At 41.9% G+C, this 15,943-nt stretch overlaps 1 protein-coding gene across 1 annotated transcript in view; it reads right to left on the reverse strand.

The window, feature by feature from the left end:
* The window catches only part of BBS7 (Bardet-Biedl syndrome 7), a 34,542-nt gene that overhangs the window by 4,356 nt on the left and 14,243 nt on the right, over positions 1-15,943 (reverse strand). The window contains exons 9-15 of the mRNA XM_024568745.3: positions 14,909-14,993; positions 13,783-13,885; positions 12,029-12,221; positions 10,135-10,209; positions 7,794-7,859; positions 3,992-4,131; positions 2,009-2,173 (exon numbers count right to left, since the gene is read on the reverse strand). Coding sequence (XP_024424513.2) covers positions 2,009-2,173; positions 3,992-4,131; positions 7,794-7,859; positions 10,135-10,209; positions 12,029-12,221; positions 13,783-13,885; positions 14,909-14,993 — 827 coding nt within the window. The remainder of the gene's footprint in view (positions 1-2,008; positions 2,174-3,991; positions 4,132-7,793; positions 7,860-10,134; positions 10,210-12,028; positions 12,222-13,782; positions 13,886-14,908; positions 14,994-15,943) is intronic.

A 15,943-nucleotide genomic window follows, 5' to 3' on the forward strand; every position in this document is an offset into this window, starting at 1 on the left:
GGCAGGGCTGCCGGGGGCCACCATGGCACGACAGGGGAAAGCCAAGGAAAGCCAAAGACAGAGCTGAGCGATGGAAAGAGACCGGGCCTTGCCGCCGTCAGCAGAGCCACTGATCAGCGGTCCTGAGGCAGGCTGCTGCTGCACTGTCAGGTCCTGGGAGCTGAAAAATTATTTCACTTGGTTAAGTCTGTTTGTGTTTGGTTCCTTTTTATGATGGCCAAAAGTTTCCTAATTAACATATATTATTTTTCATGTATTTAGTGTTCCCTTTTTATTTTCATACATACAAATAGTTTCTATTGACCAGCTCTAGGCAAACACTCATTTCTTTCTTCTATTAATAGAAAGATGAGTAATACAGACTTACTATTTGGACCCCAATTATGTTTTAGAAATCACGAGGTTCCTCACTAGTCTTTAATTTTAACTGGTGATATTTCATATTAAACACACAGGACCACAAGGTGTATCTTCTGTTAACCATCACGATTCAGTGAATTGGTGCTGTTGTGTCCAGTCCTCAGGAGAAAAAACTAAGTCTCCAGGAGAAAAGTGACCTGGCTGCGGCCCGACAGCCGGCAAGTGCCAGAGCCGAGACTCACACCTCGGAGGGTCTGCCGCCAAAGCACACGTCTCGGTGCCTCCTTCGCGCACGTGTTTCGTTCAGATGCCGCAAACACCTATGGAGCACCACTCTGTTCAAAGCCATGTGCTGGGTACTTGGAGGATACATACAAAGATGATTCAGAAATAGACTCGGCCCATGAGGAGCTCACAATCTAATTTAGAGATGCAACCTGACATTAAAAAATTACCAGATACTTCAAAAATAAATCAATAAACACCTAAGAGTAGCAAGAATAAAATGCCACGGGAATAGAGAAGAGAATCAAGAAAGGCTTAGAAAATGCAGCTGCGGGGCCTGGCAGAGTAGGCAGAGCCCTGACGGGCAAGGGCAGAGGAACAGCACATAGAATGGCAGGGGCGCAGGCAGGCCACGGTGCGGGCCCTGACACCAGGCACATGCCAACCACTGCCTCGGCACAGGAGTCGCGGCGGGCCCGGCACAGACAGACCCCTGGAAGGAGCAGCGGGACAGCTGCATAGGACCGACTAACACCCGTCAGATTTCTGGAGGATTCTCAGTCCCTAAAGGACGCTTTCTGAGGCAAAACGACGTGTTTACTGCTGTTTGCAGAATCAGCCTGCGAAAGTCTGTGCTAGGAAGCAGGAAGTAGAGTGCCCCAATAATCCGCTTAGGCAGAGACCCCTTCCGAAACAGAGAGGACAAGAAGCCTAGCCCCTTCCAAAGAAAACAAAACTGAAAAAGCAAAACACACAAAAACCCAGAGATGACATGGGCAAGAGAAAGGAAACGCAGTAGAGTCACAGAGGGGAGGGGCCGTCAGGGGAGGGGCCTGCAGGACACGGTGGGGGGGGCCGTGAAGTGAGGGGCGCAGCCAGGGACTCCACCTCAGAACACAGTGCCTTCGAGGCCTGCACGTCCTCAGCTCTGAGGTCCTGTGCCACTTCTTTTTTCTGCATAAGGAAATTCTGCTGGAATTTTTACTGGAAATAGGATAATTAGCATTTGAATCCATTTGGGAAGGACTGCCAAGTTTACAATGTCTTCATATTGAGGACTGGTGGACATATTACTCCATTGAATCAAGGCTCTTATGTCAATACAGTTTTAAAGTTTCTTCATGTAACTTCTGCATATTTCTAATAAAGACTGTTTCTGACGCCTTTATATGGATATTCTGTTACTGTTATTGATAATCCGGAAGGGTATTTTTTGCTAACTGGTCATTATTGGAAATGGGAAATGTATTGATCTTCATATTCATCTTTATTCAGACATTTTTAAAAACTCACTAATACTACTTGTTTTTCAATAGATTCTCTTGAACAGCATAGGTTTCAATTCTGTTATGTCAAACAAAAGAAAATTTAGAAGCTCCATTTATATCCAAACCCTCGTGAGCCGGTGACAGGCTCTCCTTACCTGTAGGTACTTTCCAGCTGTGTATCCAGGAAGGTGTTCTGGAAGTAAAACGTCACACATTCGCCTGCCGGAGGTTTTTCAGGAACTTCAGGGAGGCAAAACGCCACCCAGGAGTGAACTTCAGCAAAACTGAACTGGCCTGTTAGGGTCAGCGTGTTCACGGGTCTGTAATTCACAGCAGAGGCACACGTGTGGGCGTGGAGACACGGGGAGGTGTTTTATGTACAGAACACACCGACAAGCGGAACTTTGCAACAGTAGCTAAACAAATATAAAAGCGCCCATTTAATTTTTCTCAGATTAATCTAACCCATCAGATAAATTAACATTTTGATTTCATGGGGAAAAAAATGAGCGCTTATCTATACCCCTGCTTTTAGTATTAAGTGACACAAATTGCTTGTTTTCATTACAACATGCTTTACAAATAAAATGCAGTTTGCTCAGGTAGATTTCATTTTTCATTACTTTATATTTTTATAGGAATTCTTAAAGTCCATCTACTATTTCTAGTGCACAAACTACCCAAACCTACGCAGACAAGAGTCTCCTCGAGGTCATCAGCACGACGTGAAGGCCCAGAACCAGGCTTTCCCGTGAGAGGGGCGTGGGGCTGCGGCCCTGCTCCCTACAAACGGACTGGGCCACTGGGCAAGTTAAGGAATAATACCATCTAAATTGCAGGGAGGTGGAATGACTTTCTATCTTGCAAAGTCACACATGCGCACACACAGGGAGTAAAGTATATCAGAGTTTAAATAAATCAAGTGAATAATTACAAAGAGTTAAGAAAATGTGAAGTTTGAGGAATTTAAGGTTCAGAAGAAATCTTAAGATACAGAATTAAGGAATCTAACACCAGAAGGGACTTTTGAGATCATCCAGACCAACCCTCTCATTTGCAGATGAAAGAACTAGATCCCAGAGAGGTTAAGTTATTTCCCTAAAGCCACACAGGAACAGATGTGAGATCGTAATCTGAGTCTCCTGATTCCACCTTTGCTGTTCCTTCCAGCACACCACACCACCACCATTAACGACAACTTTGACTTTGAAGCCGGAAGACACCCCAAAAAGAATCTAGCCTCTTGAATGTTTTTAAAACAATCTTCCTTAGGAATATTTCTCCTTATGGCTTCTTTAAATTACCTGTCTCTAAAGTTACAAACTGCTATAGAAAAACCTGGGCCTCGGGCTGAAGTCACAGCTCTGCTCCTCTGTCAGCAAGTCACTCCGTTCCCACACGCCCACTTCTCATTGTGAAACGGGGTGTTTCTGCCTGCCTCGCGCTAAGGCTTAGAAACTGTTCAATGATTCGTTTCTTTCCCTTCCCCTTCGCTTAAGCCATGGTCTCTCACCTTCAGGAGAGAAAGAGAAAAACTGTACACAGGAGGATTCTTAACTTAGAACGGAAGCAGAACTAACAGGGACTACCACAATCAATTGCTCTAGGTACAGGTGTCCAACCTGCAGCCCACGGGCCGCATGCAGCCCACAGGACAGCTGCGAATGCAGCCCAACATAAAATCATAAAGTTACCTAACACATTATGAGATTTTTGTGTGATCACGTGTCACAATGTACTTAATGTGTGGCCCAAGACAACTTTTCTTCTTCCAGTGTGGCACAGAGAGGCCAAAAGGCTAGATGCCCCTGCTGGAGTGATTTCCTGAGCTGAAACAAAGAAAATACATGTTTGAGACTAACACACCAAAGTCCTATTTTCAGAAAACGGAAAAGCTAAAGGCCATTTGACAGTGCTGAGAGAGGGAACTGATCTCAGAATGGTGGTCTCCGGGAACGACAGGAAGTCCGGCTCAAAGGGCTCTGAAAGGAGACAGAGACCTTGATGTCCACTGGAAACACGCATCCACAGCAGTCAGAAGACACAAAGGCCTGCCAGAGCGCACACCGCAAGGATGAAAGGCACGTTTATCTGCATCGTGCGCCGTCCTAAAGATAACTGCCCCTCCTCCGTCCTACCTGTCCTGGTCAATGCAGTGGCTTCTCTGATGGAGTGACAGGGGCTTGATAAGGTACTGGCGGACCTGGCAGGTTTTGGGTTGAATCCTTGGAGTCACGTAAGCTTGAAGTGTGCCATACTGGCCTTCAATGGAGCGAATCTGATCCGACACAAGAGGGACAAGAAAATAAGAATAATCTAGCAATGTAAACACTGTATTTAAAATGTTCAACACAAGTAATCAAGTACTTAGGCCTTAATCTCTTCCACAATATTTTGAAGAAAATAATGGCATTCTATTAAACAACTACTCTTTATCAGTAGAGTAAAGGAAGACTTTCAAACATTTTGGCAGTTGAAAGCAATATTAATCCATCTATAAGAGTTACCTCCACCATACATTTCAGGTGAAACGTCTACACTTAGCAATGCTATGTCATGCCAAAAGTCATACATTGTCACATACCACCCTGTCATACTTAAAAACACATGTAAGGTTAAAATTCAGACATTTTTGTTGAAGGGATGAGTTTTCCAAATAACTAAAACTTCTATGGAATATTTATTTCATTTTCTCAGAAACAAGGGTATTATAGCAAAACGCTGCTGCTATAAAAATCTACTGACAGAAAAGTGCTCCCAAGAACTTAACTTGCAACTGTCTGTGAGGATGGAGCAGCAGGCTCACACTCGACCACCATGGACTTAGACCAAGAGACCCTGGGGCTGTGCCGCACGTGGCTGGCCGGCTGCCCTGAGAGTTTGGACCCAGCCACTGGGAAGGACCCGCTCCTGGGCTGGGGAGCCCTGACCCTACAGGGGCTGGAGGCTGCCCAGCTTCTGCCCGCCCCGTGCAGCTGCTTCCTGCTGGAAACCGGGCCACGGATCGCAGTTCCGCCGGTATCACAAAGGGGGCCCCTCTACTCTGGTATTTTAACTGACACTTTTGCTGGCATGTGAAGGGGAAAAAAAATCAATATTCTACCTGAATAGAAACATAAGTACAAGTTTAAAGCAAGACTGTTTGCAAATGTTACATGCACATATTGCTCTGAATGGGAAGACAGGAAAGACAAAAAGAAGATAAAGAATAAAGAATAAAAACATTGAAAGAAAATAAAAAAAACATCTGAAAAAGGTATATTTTAGGGTTTCTTTTTAAAGGGTTAGCTTACACATAATCTTAAAGAGGACACTCAACGTAATTTTTCCACAATAAAAGGTCATAATGCGTTCTCTGGTTACATAATTCATATTCATTATCCAAAAAATCCGAACAATGAAGAAAAATCGGAATGAACACACAAGTCATCTGAAGCCCTGCCACCAGACGTGGTCACGGTTGCTCTTTTGGTAGTCATCCTCTCACGCACCTCTCTATGCAGATGTACAAAAAACAGATCTGTAACTCCACGTAAATAATTCTATTTGTATCATAAACATCTTTGTCTTTACTTCTAACAACCACACTCTTCCCTTATCACTGCCTGTCCTAAAACACCACCTCCTTCCCACTCCCACCCCACTGTGTAACCCACCCAACCAGCCAGGCGAGTTCCTTTACACACCTTTCGTCATATTTATGCCCTCATCAATTTAAAAACATATACATGTGTAGGGGTTCCATGTGCATGTTGTGTTTTCATGGGATCTGCTCCATGTTACCAGGAACACGTTATCACAGGTGTGCAATATTCCTTGGAATGAATAAACAGCTATTGAACCCACCGGTTCCACACTGGTGTGTGCGACATGGGACCTGACTGCTGTGAGACAGGCCCCCTGCCTGTGGCTCTAACACCTGTGTCCCCCTCGGCTGTGACCGAGGGCCCTTTCCCACAGCCGACACCTGGGGAGGCTCTCTTTGTAATTGTCTCCAACCTGTCACACAAGCAGAAACTGGCTTTTTGTTTGTTACTTTAACTTGAATTTCCCTAATAATGAGGTAGAACATTTTTTAAAATATTTGTTAGCTATTTTTATCTCCTCTTCTGTGAATAAAGTATCCGTATCCTTTGCCTATTTTCCTTCTTAGGTAGTCTTTTTATATAACAACTTACAGGCAGTCTTCATATTTCATTGACATTCACCCATTATCTATGTGGAAGACAAGTAAATTTCCTTCCTTTTCAAGTAAGTAGGTACTTAATTCACCTAAACATGTTTTATAGACAACATAAGGATCTATTTAATTTTCTTCCAGATGGGTGCCAGTTGTGCCAACAGCAGTTTTTAAAAAGGAACAGTAACTTAGGAGAATTTTTCCCTACACAAGAATGTTACACGTTACATTTCCGTGACTGTGTCCTGAGTTCTATTCCTAGCTGGTATTTTGTTGCACAGTCTAACTATTTAGGCCTTGCAAACACCCTACAATACCTTTATTAGTGGTTTTATAGTACGTTTACCGCATGGCTAGATAAGTCCCAACTTTTCTTCTTTCTCGTAGTTTTCTTGGCTCTTTTCAGGCATTTAGTCTTTTCTCTGAACTTTAAAAGTTATTGTAGCCAATTAAAATAACATAGCTTTTTAATATTTTTTAGGCCTACTTCCAAATTATCTGGCACCATCTTGCTCAGTAAAAACGTAATTTAAAATGCTTAATTTTAAATATAGGCCACATAAAATACACTTTAATACATTTCTTAGTAATAAATTTATCCCAGTTTTTAACTTTTCTTTCAAAATACATGAAAGGGTACTTATGTGGACTAGAATAAATTATTTAGAAAAAAATTACATTTAACTGGAATTCCTTAACCAGATATGAAGTATTGTGTAGCAGCGTCTCTCTTGAAAGTAACATACACTGGGTCTCAGATCAGCAACAGCAGGAAAATAGTTATAGTCCTCCTTAAGTTTTAGATCATAAATGTATCAAAAATAAAAAATGTTTATATCTCACATTACAAATTTAAATAACTAAAATAGATCTGTGTGCTACAAGCAATATGTAATTGTAGAAATGATTGTTACTAAATTGCTAAAAAAAACTCTAAAATATTTTCTGTAGAACAGACACGGGTGTCACTGGAACGCAGTCGGGGAAACCCGGGGAGCGGGGTTTTCTCTAGGACAGACACGGGTGTCACCGGAACGCAGTCGGGAAACCCAGGGAGCGGGGTTTTCTCTAGGACAGACACGGGTGTCACTGGAGCGCAGTCGGGAAACCCGGGGACAGACACGGGTGTCACTGGAGCGCAGTCGGGAAACCCGGGGACAGACACGGGTGTCACCGGAACGCAGTCGGGGAAACCCGGGGAGCGGGGTTTTCTCTAGGACAGACACGGGTGTCACTGGAGCGCAGTCGGGAAACCCGGGGAGCGGGAAACGGAGGGCAAATGCTCATATCCTTCAACAAGGGAATGACCTTATTTGGATCATGACTGGTACGTGTGCAGACATATGTACCAAAATATTTACAAGTAAAATTATAAAATATCTTGTATTTGCTTCAAAATAATTTGGAGTAATTTGGAGAGTGAGAATACAAACAAGGTCGCCGTGAGTTGTTACTGCTGCAGCTGGAGTCATTACTTTTACACATGTTTGCAAGTTTCCGTAACAGAAAACTAGAGAAAGTCTCCAGTTAGAGGGTATTAAGGACTGGCAATTTTAGCGAATGTGCTTGGTTAAGTGATAACAGCAGAGATAGTGCTCTGAGCTGAATTAAAACCTAACAGATCATGCAAAACTCCTTACTCCAAAATGACTCCTTTTAGGGAGAAATTTAATGCAAAGAAATGACATGTTGTAAACTACACCAATATAACAAACAAAGTTCAGACTTTCAAGTAAAGGTAATTTCAAACATTTTTTTACCTTGAGCTCCAGCCTTGTGGTGTTTGCCTGGCACCGATACGTGGCAAGAAGAAAGTTGTCATTGGACTGGGAAGAATTCAAAATGAAAGAAAATCATGAATCCAGATATTTAACAGCAGAAACCACATCAATAATGGCTACCATTCGCTGAGCACCTGTCATCTGGGTGGCACTGTGCTAAATGCTTTTGGCTTATTCCCACAGACAGCCCAATGCGGGAAGCCTCACTCAGCAAGTTTTAATAGATGAAGGAATTGAGGCATGAGGAGGGGGTGGGTAAATTTCCCCCAAGCCAGTAACTAATGCAACTGGAATTCAAATTCTTATCTTTAAGACTCTAAAGCTGATGCTCTTTCCATCCGGAGTCACTACAACATGTTAAAATATTAATTGTTTTCCTAAAAATGTAATGGATGGTACAAACTCCTGGCATTTATATTATAAAGACAAAGACATCAATGTCTGGTATAGAATGTCTTTGACTTTCACAAATACTTACAGAAGACCGAGAAATAGCTCATCTCTGCATTCCTACCAAATAGCGCAGTACATGGCTTACTGGAGGAATTCAATACATGTTTGTTGAATTAAATTGCAGAGGTAATTGCAGGTATTGTAACTTTTTGAAATTAAATATTAAGCTACTAAAATAAAAAATACACCGGGGTTCATGAACAGCAAAGAGAAACATGAAATATATGATATGCAATTTTCATGTACTGCTATTCCCCTATTTTTAATAAATAACCTAAGAAATACAAAGGATGCTAATGTCAAAAAGAAAACTTGAACATTACATTTCAAATCATTTAAACTCAGTAAACACAGAGGATCAATTGACTTAAAAACAAATACATTTTTGTGTGATTGAAAACAAATGTTCGGTACTTAAGTATTCGTGGATGAAACGATACAGACTAGAAGAGATACCATGTCTGGGGTTAGGTGGGAATGAGACAGGGAACGGGGAAAGCGCGTATACAAGACTGGCCATGTGCTGAAGTTACTGGTGAGTGCATGAAGACGGCTATACTATTCTACTTTGGTATATACTTGAAATCTCCATGGTAAGATTTGTATAAAACTATCATTCCAGAAAACAGGTTTTAAATTAATATAAAATATTCCAAAGAATCCAGCAGTGATGTAAATAAAACAGCTTCATCTTTCATAGTAATTTAGGAGTGAAAGATTTTATGTATATATTAACTTGATTTTTTAAATGATTATAAAAATGAAGGCCCTAATGTTCATTTTAATTCATAAACAGGATGATAAATCAAATATAACACAATTGTTATAAAATCTCTCACCAAAAAATAAAGCTCTACTACGAAATTACAATACATTACATTGAAAATTAGTCCCTCACATAGCTATCAACTCTGTTCTTCATCTGTTGTTTTGCTCCTCCCTTTTTCTCTCTGTGTAACCACCTGCCAACTCCAGACACCACGTCCTGCTCGGGCTCGCTCGGCAATGCGGCCATTCCAGGCCTTGTTTACCCTGCTTCTCGGGAGCACGCCTGCTGCTCTGCCAGCACCAAGCGAAGAAGTGACACGGTGGCACGTCCAGAAGCTCTGACAACAATCTCAACCCCAGTAGTTTGCCCGCAGCAAGGACTCAGCAGAATGAACATCAGGCAAGATTCAACAAGCCCATAAGAAGCAAGGAAGGGCTGGCTGGCAGAAAGAACAGATCGTGTGGAAACGCAGGAATGTGTAACACCACATAGCAGGCATTTTCCAGAAATGTTAAGAACTCCAACTTGGCAGTAATAATGTGCACCGAAGGGAAGGCAGGTAAGTGGGAGATGGGATCAAGAGCTGAATCCTGAAAGCTTCTTCCGCTGCTGGAGGAATCTAGACTCACATGCAACAGGAAACAAGGAAGCTTTAACAGGTTTTGAGAAGCAAATGACCCAGTGATGTCTGCACTTAGGACCACCTCCATGGTGGCTGTCTGCAGCACAGCTGGAGGTGAGGGGCCATCCTGGCAACAGAGAAAAGGGGACGGGGTTCAAGCGAGCACAGTGAGACCTGGGCAGCCATCAGCAGTGGAAATGAAGCAAGTGGGGGCAGAACAGCCAGCGGGCAGGGCTGGCGGGAGCTGGGGGCTAATTGGATTTCCCAGATCAGAGGAAGGAAGGAATCTAGGACAACACCCCATTCTCTGGATTATCTGAGGACGAAGAAAGAGAGCAGAAGCAGATTCTGAGGGGAAGGTTATGAAAGGAGAGACTGAAGAAGAAACAGGGACCCTACTGGTGTTTATAGGCTTCGTTCAAAGTCACAAAATAGAAATGAAAGTGTCCGAAGAATTCTTTATATTTTTTACTCACCTCAGAATCACAGCTGCTAAAGCTGACAACGGCAGAATTTTTATCCACATCAAGTAAATCTATTGGAACATCACTCTACAGTCAACATTAAAAACAACAACAAAAAACAGTTCAGATGGGAAACGGAAATTTTTCCCCAACCCCGTTTTCTCTAAGGGTTTTCCTCATGTTCACCTTAAATTTGACAGCACGAATTCTCTAAACTTATATTTGATAATATGTACTTCTAGAAAATAAATATAATAAATATTGTAATAACCTGTTTTTTTCTAATTTGAAATATCAGATGCCATAGAACATCATCTCTCATTACCCCCTTAAACGTATAAACTTCTCTATTTTTGTTGGTGCTAAAAATTTTACCATACGCTGCAAATATTGCCATTCTGACTGTACTAGTTCATTTTTATTAATCTTAACTTCAGCTATAACACAAGAAAAGGCAAAATTCTTGGTGTCCTCTGGAGAGGCAGTTCTTCTTTAAATTTTACTTTTCCATGAGCCGACATTCAGTATTACTGGGCGCCAGCTTCAGGTGCAGCGTAGCGGTTAGAGAGGCGTGTGCCTTACAAAGTGCCCCCTGGCACCACACATCGTTATCGCAGTGCTGGCTGTTTTCCCTGTGCTGTACTTGACGCCCCTGGGACTGTTTCGTGACTACCAGCTTGTGGTCCTCAGTCCCTTCCCGTTTCACCCCGCCCCCTGGAGCAGCAGTTCTGAGGAGGCGGCGGCTGCTCCCGGTCTGTGTAAATGGTGCTCCTAGCATTAGGTAAGAGAGATTTTTGCCTTTAGGTTTCGATTAATAATCTGACCTCACGTCATCTTTTTAAACCTTGTCTTCTTCCTCCCTTTATTCTTTTCTTGTTTTCTAATGGGTTTTTCTATTATTTGCTTGTTTTTTTAAAAAATATATTTATTGATTATGCTATTACAGTTGTCCCACTTCCCCCCTCCCACATTCCCCTCTATAGTTCATGTCCATGGGTCATACTTATAAGTTCTTTGGCTTCTACATTTCCTATACTATTCTTACCCTCCCCCTGTCTATTTTCTACCTACCATTTATGCTACTTATTCCCTGTACCTTTCCCCCCTCTCTCCCCTCCCCACTCCCCTATTGACAACCCTCCATGTGATCTCCATCTCTATGGTTCTGTTCCTGTTCTAGTTGTTTGCTTAGTTTGCTTTTGTTTTTGTTTTAGGTGTGGCTGTTAATAACTGTGACTTTGCTGTCATTTTTACTGTTCGTATTTTTTTATCTTCTTTTTCTTAGATAAATCCCTTTAAAATTTCCTATTTGCTTGTTTTCTATTCATACTAGCACCCTTTTCCACTCCCTGAACATCTTCCAACGTAAAGAAAAACATCATTAAATATATTGAAGAATGAAGTTGTACATTATTATCCCTAAACTTCACCTTTGGGATTGCCTACTTTGCCTGTGACCCCCTAAGCGCGGGTGGTTAATGAGCTCGCTGTACTGCAGGCTATTTATTTTAGTATTTGAAGGTTCTGATAAGGACATTAAATACTGGAGTTTTCTAAGTCACATCTCTGTTAAGATTTCCCTAAAGGTCAGCCAAAGTACAAAATCCTTAATGTCCTTCCTGACTCGTCCTGAAACTTAAGTCATCTATCTTTCGTTTAGTATGTATACGATAAATAGAAGTAAAGCTGGAATTTAGAAAATCTGAGAAAACAGATTAATGGAAGACTAAGAAAACCTTTAAAATCACTATCTAAACTAAATATAACATTTAAAAGACAAACATTTAAAGTTACCTTCCACAACTAAGTGCTTGAGGATAATTAGTGCCTATGACTGACTGGCATGCAAAACAGGTGCAGTCCAAACAAAATGAAACAAAACAAAACAAGCAGACACTCTGCTCACCTGTATTAAGACATTGTCTATCGCCGTCTGTACCTCCAAAATGAGGCTGTAGCTGGCGTCATCTTTATTTAATGTAAATTTGTCATTGATGCTAAATGAAGGTACTGCTGATTTTGCTTTGCTCGACTGAGAAGACTGTTGGTATTTCTCTCTTTCCTGCAGTACCTTTAACTGCAGGTGTTCCAGCTCACCCCTAGAGGAAAAGTTGTATAACTTGGTCATCTGTAAGTATAAACAGTCAAGGTTCTTAGAACACTTATAAAATTTTAAGAAATTTGCTTGTGCAAAATGGATTTTTATTGGTTGAGCTATAGCTGTAACACTAATAGGAACAAAATTTTGCTTCCAGGACTGAGCAAACAATTCTACATTGTTGATCTCTAATCTAAAAATGAAAACATCTCCTCAGTCCCACACCAGCAATGGTAATAAAAAGCTGTGAGCATCAAGGCGGGCTGCAATCGGTTCTAACCAGCCACCTGGACGCAGGTGCCTGGAGTGCTCACCAGAGGAGAACCTGACGGTTCTGGGCCACAGGAACACACGAGGCTCAGTAAGAAGAAAGCAGTAAACATGCACCTTCCAGGAAGACATCAGGAAAAATAGAGACAACAGGTGGAGGCTGTACAGTTTTCCCATTTGGGGACCCCCGGGGCGTTCGTGAGCCAGGGGTACAGTTGATGCCCTGTCTAGTGTCGGAAAGGATTCTGCTGAGACTGAACTGTACCGGCGCTGCGGACAGTTGCGCCAGGTGCCGGGAAAGGACACGGGCGAATAAAGCCAACAGTCACTGGGGTGGAATGACATGAGGCTTAGCTGCACCGGCATAGGCGGAAAAGTCTGGGGAGGAGCTTGGAAGGGACGTGTGCAGTGACAAAGGGAAAGGTCCAGTCGTCCAGGAAATTTTTCCTGAGTGCGTCACGTGTAGCTACGCTCCGGGTGCTGAGTGAACAGGACAGACAGAAGCTTCTCATGGGCCACCTTAGGCGGAGCAGACTTGGCTGGACACGTAAGGTATCGTACCGAGGAGGGGAGCTACTCGTCATTAACTCTACGTGCCGGTGGCTTTGCTGAGCCAGCGTGTGGAGAACTTGGGGTATGGCCTTCATGAACTAGTGGCACTTGCCACACTGAATACTTCTGTCACCCTCAACTACCACCAAAAAATATTAGCCCTCGCTCCCCCAAGAGGTGAGCAAGAACTGAAGTAGGAAGAGCAGTCATTCAAAGTTTCAGCTACTCCTGCTTCTTCATTGTGCGAAGCAACTGTACTCGAATCTTCTTCAAAGGAGCTGTCAAGTTCACCAGGCCACAAAAGCAATCCCTGTGTCTGAGGAAGTCAACATTGCTCATTTCCACTGAGACAACATACAGGCCAAAGTCAGAGACTCAGAAAGGCCCGCAGTGAACACAGGAATGAATGAGGCGCAGTGCCGTCTGCGTTAGCTGCTGTCTAATGCCTGTAAAAACCCAAACACGACGACTCCATACAACCAACCAAAAATGCACATAATTCTCAATCTAAGAAAAAGTCAATATACAATAAAGCATACAAAACGTGTATTTCTAAAGTCCAAAATGTTAATCAGCAGTTACTGCTAACTTTCTCAAGCTGCTAAACTTTCATTTAAATAAGTGATAAATGAATTAACTGTGTAATTTCTTCCTATATAATTAACATACTGTACCTGTAAGTAACAAAAAAACAACTTCAGGAAATGAAAATAAAAAGGCAAACCGAAGTCTGATGTTACCGTAAGGAAGAAATTTTGCTCTGCATCTCCTGGCTAAGTCTGAGCTCTTCGCCGGGCCCACTCTCCCTGTGCGCCGGCTCCGTGGTCAGACCCGACACCCAGCCTGCCGAGGGGAACCGCAGTCGTGGGTCAGGTGCTGCCAGTGTTGGCAGGGGCCCAAGCTACACGCCCCTTTGTCCACCAGCATCAACCTCACTTACTCCGAGGACTTACTCCTCTTCAAAATCCAAACCAAAACAGAAACCAAAAGAAATTAAACTGGAAAATATTCAAACCACAAAGAAATTACTTAAGCATTTTGTGAGACTATATTTGCTTTGCCTGAAATACCTTCATTTACAGTTTTAGTTTCCAAGTATGAAATCAACATATTCTAGCAAATGCAAAAATAGCTGATGAATTAAGAATTGTTTTTCAAAAATTATTGTCATATTAACTTCTTTTCATAAAAATATCTACTTCTTATATAAATGTATATTAACAAAACACAAATTTATTTTTAAAGCAAAGAATATCATTTAACTTTTAAAGATACTAGTGATATGCCAAGCATTCTTTTATTTTTTAAATTAAATCTTTACCCAAGGACCTGTTTATTTTTAGAAAGAAGGGAAGAGAGGGGGAGAGAGGGAGAGAAACATCACTGTGAGAGAGAAGCATCGATCGGCTGCCTTTCCTACCCGACCAAGGAATGAACCTGCAACACAGGCGCCCTGACCAGGAAGCAAACCTGCGACCTTTAGGCTGCACTGAGCCACACTGGCCAGGACCCAAGCATTCTCCAAAAGTAGTATTTAAACATTAACTGTTTTATAAATCAAGACATTTTTTTAACCAATAAAGCTTTTAATGCTGTAGACAAGAGTGATTTCTTGGGACAGTGAACACATAGTACAATGTACAGATGATATATTATAGAATTGTACACCTGAAACCTACGTAATTTTATTAACCAATGTCATGTCAATAAATTCAATTAAAAAGTAAATTAAAAAATTAAAATTAAGATTAAAAATAAATAGTGACTTACTAGTAATATTTTTAAAAAGTCATCAAAAGCAATTTATTAAATTTATATTTTTCATTATCGATTCTTTCTTCAACTACCTACTACCATTTACCTTACCTGAATACGTGGAGACTACGATTTCGTCATAGCCGTCCTTCCCTACACAGCCACCCTGGAGAGAGGTGACGCTTTCAGACAGCGCCTAAAATAGAGTTAAGACCAAGCACTTTATTAGTAACTAAAACTTTCAGATGTTATCATAAGCCACAAAACTTATTTTCTTATGTTCAGACATTCAACCCATGTTTATGGAATACTTCCTATATGCAGACACTGAGGTTGGAAAGGCAAAAACCTGGCACAAACGTCAGAAAACTCCAGTGTTTTTGAATTTGGGAAAAGACAATTGAAAATGACTCACGTATTTGCATGTGCCACTCAGCTACAGTAGTCATCTAGAGAGCAAAAATTATTTATTTATATGTAAGAAGTTTTTAAAAACTGCATAAGCAGAACTCTCTAGTCTACCATCTGAAGCCCACAGACCCTGTCTCATGTGTCTCTCCAAACAGCTCCTAGATGGGTAAAGAAGATGATGGGACCTACATGGAGCCTTTGGGGAAGGTGCCACTATGGAGAGAAGGCAACTGTTTCAGAACGTGCAGGGCTTACATCTCTTTTAAGCAATACTTTCCCAAACTTTCTGATAATAATCACATGGGTGAGTCAACGAACAATCTGTATCTTTAACCAGCACTCTAGGTCAGTGGCTTTTAAGCCATTTGGAGACAGTATTTTATATTGCAGTCTGGTACACTTTCACACATGAACACACAGAACAACAGATGTAACATAAAAGGTTTGTGTTGCACCCTGGTATATTCTAGTCTATCCTCATTCATTAAAACAGCGTGTTGGTGACCCACTAACAGGCTTGAGCAGAAGTGTGAAGAGCTGTGCTAGGGGAGTCTTATCGGGAGGGGCTGGGGCACACTACTGTACCAGAGATGGAGAAGGGATGGGACCCCAGCCCACGAAAATGAAAAATTCCGTTTACGCCAGAACGCCTCTGCATATGACTTTGTACCCTGGGATGAACAAGCTTAGCGACATTTAAAACCTGTGCTCTACAAATTACTCTTACCTAGAATT

Source organism: Desmodus rotundus, chromosome 9 (assembly GCF_022682495.2).
Source record: "Desmodus rotundus isolate HL8 chromosome 9, HLdesRot8A.1, whole genome shotgun sequence".
NCBI classification, from domain to species: domain Eukaryota; kingdom Metazoa; phylum Chordata; class Mammalia; order Chiroptera; family Phyllostomidae; genus Desmodus; species Desmodus rotundus.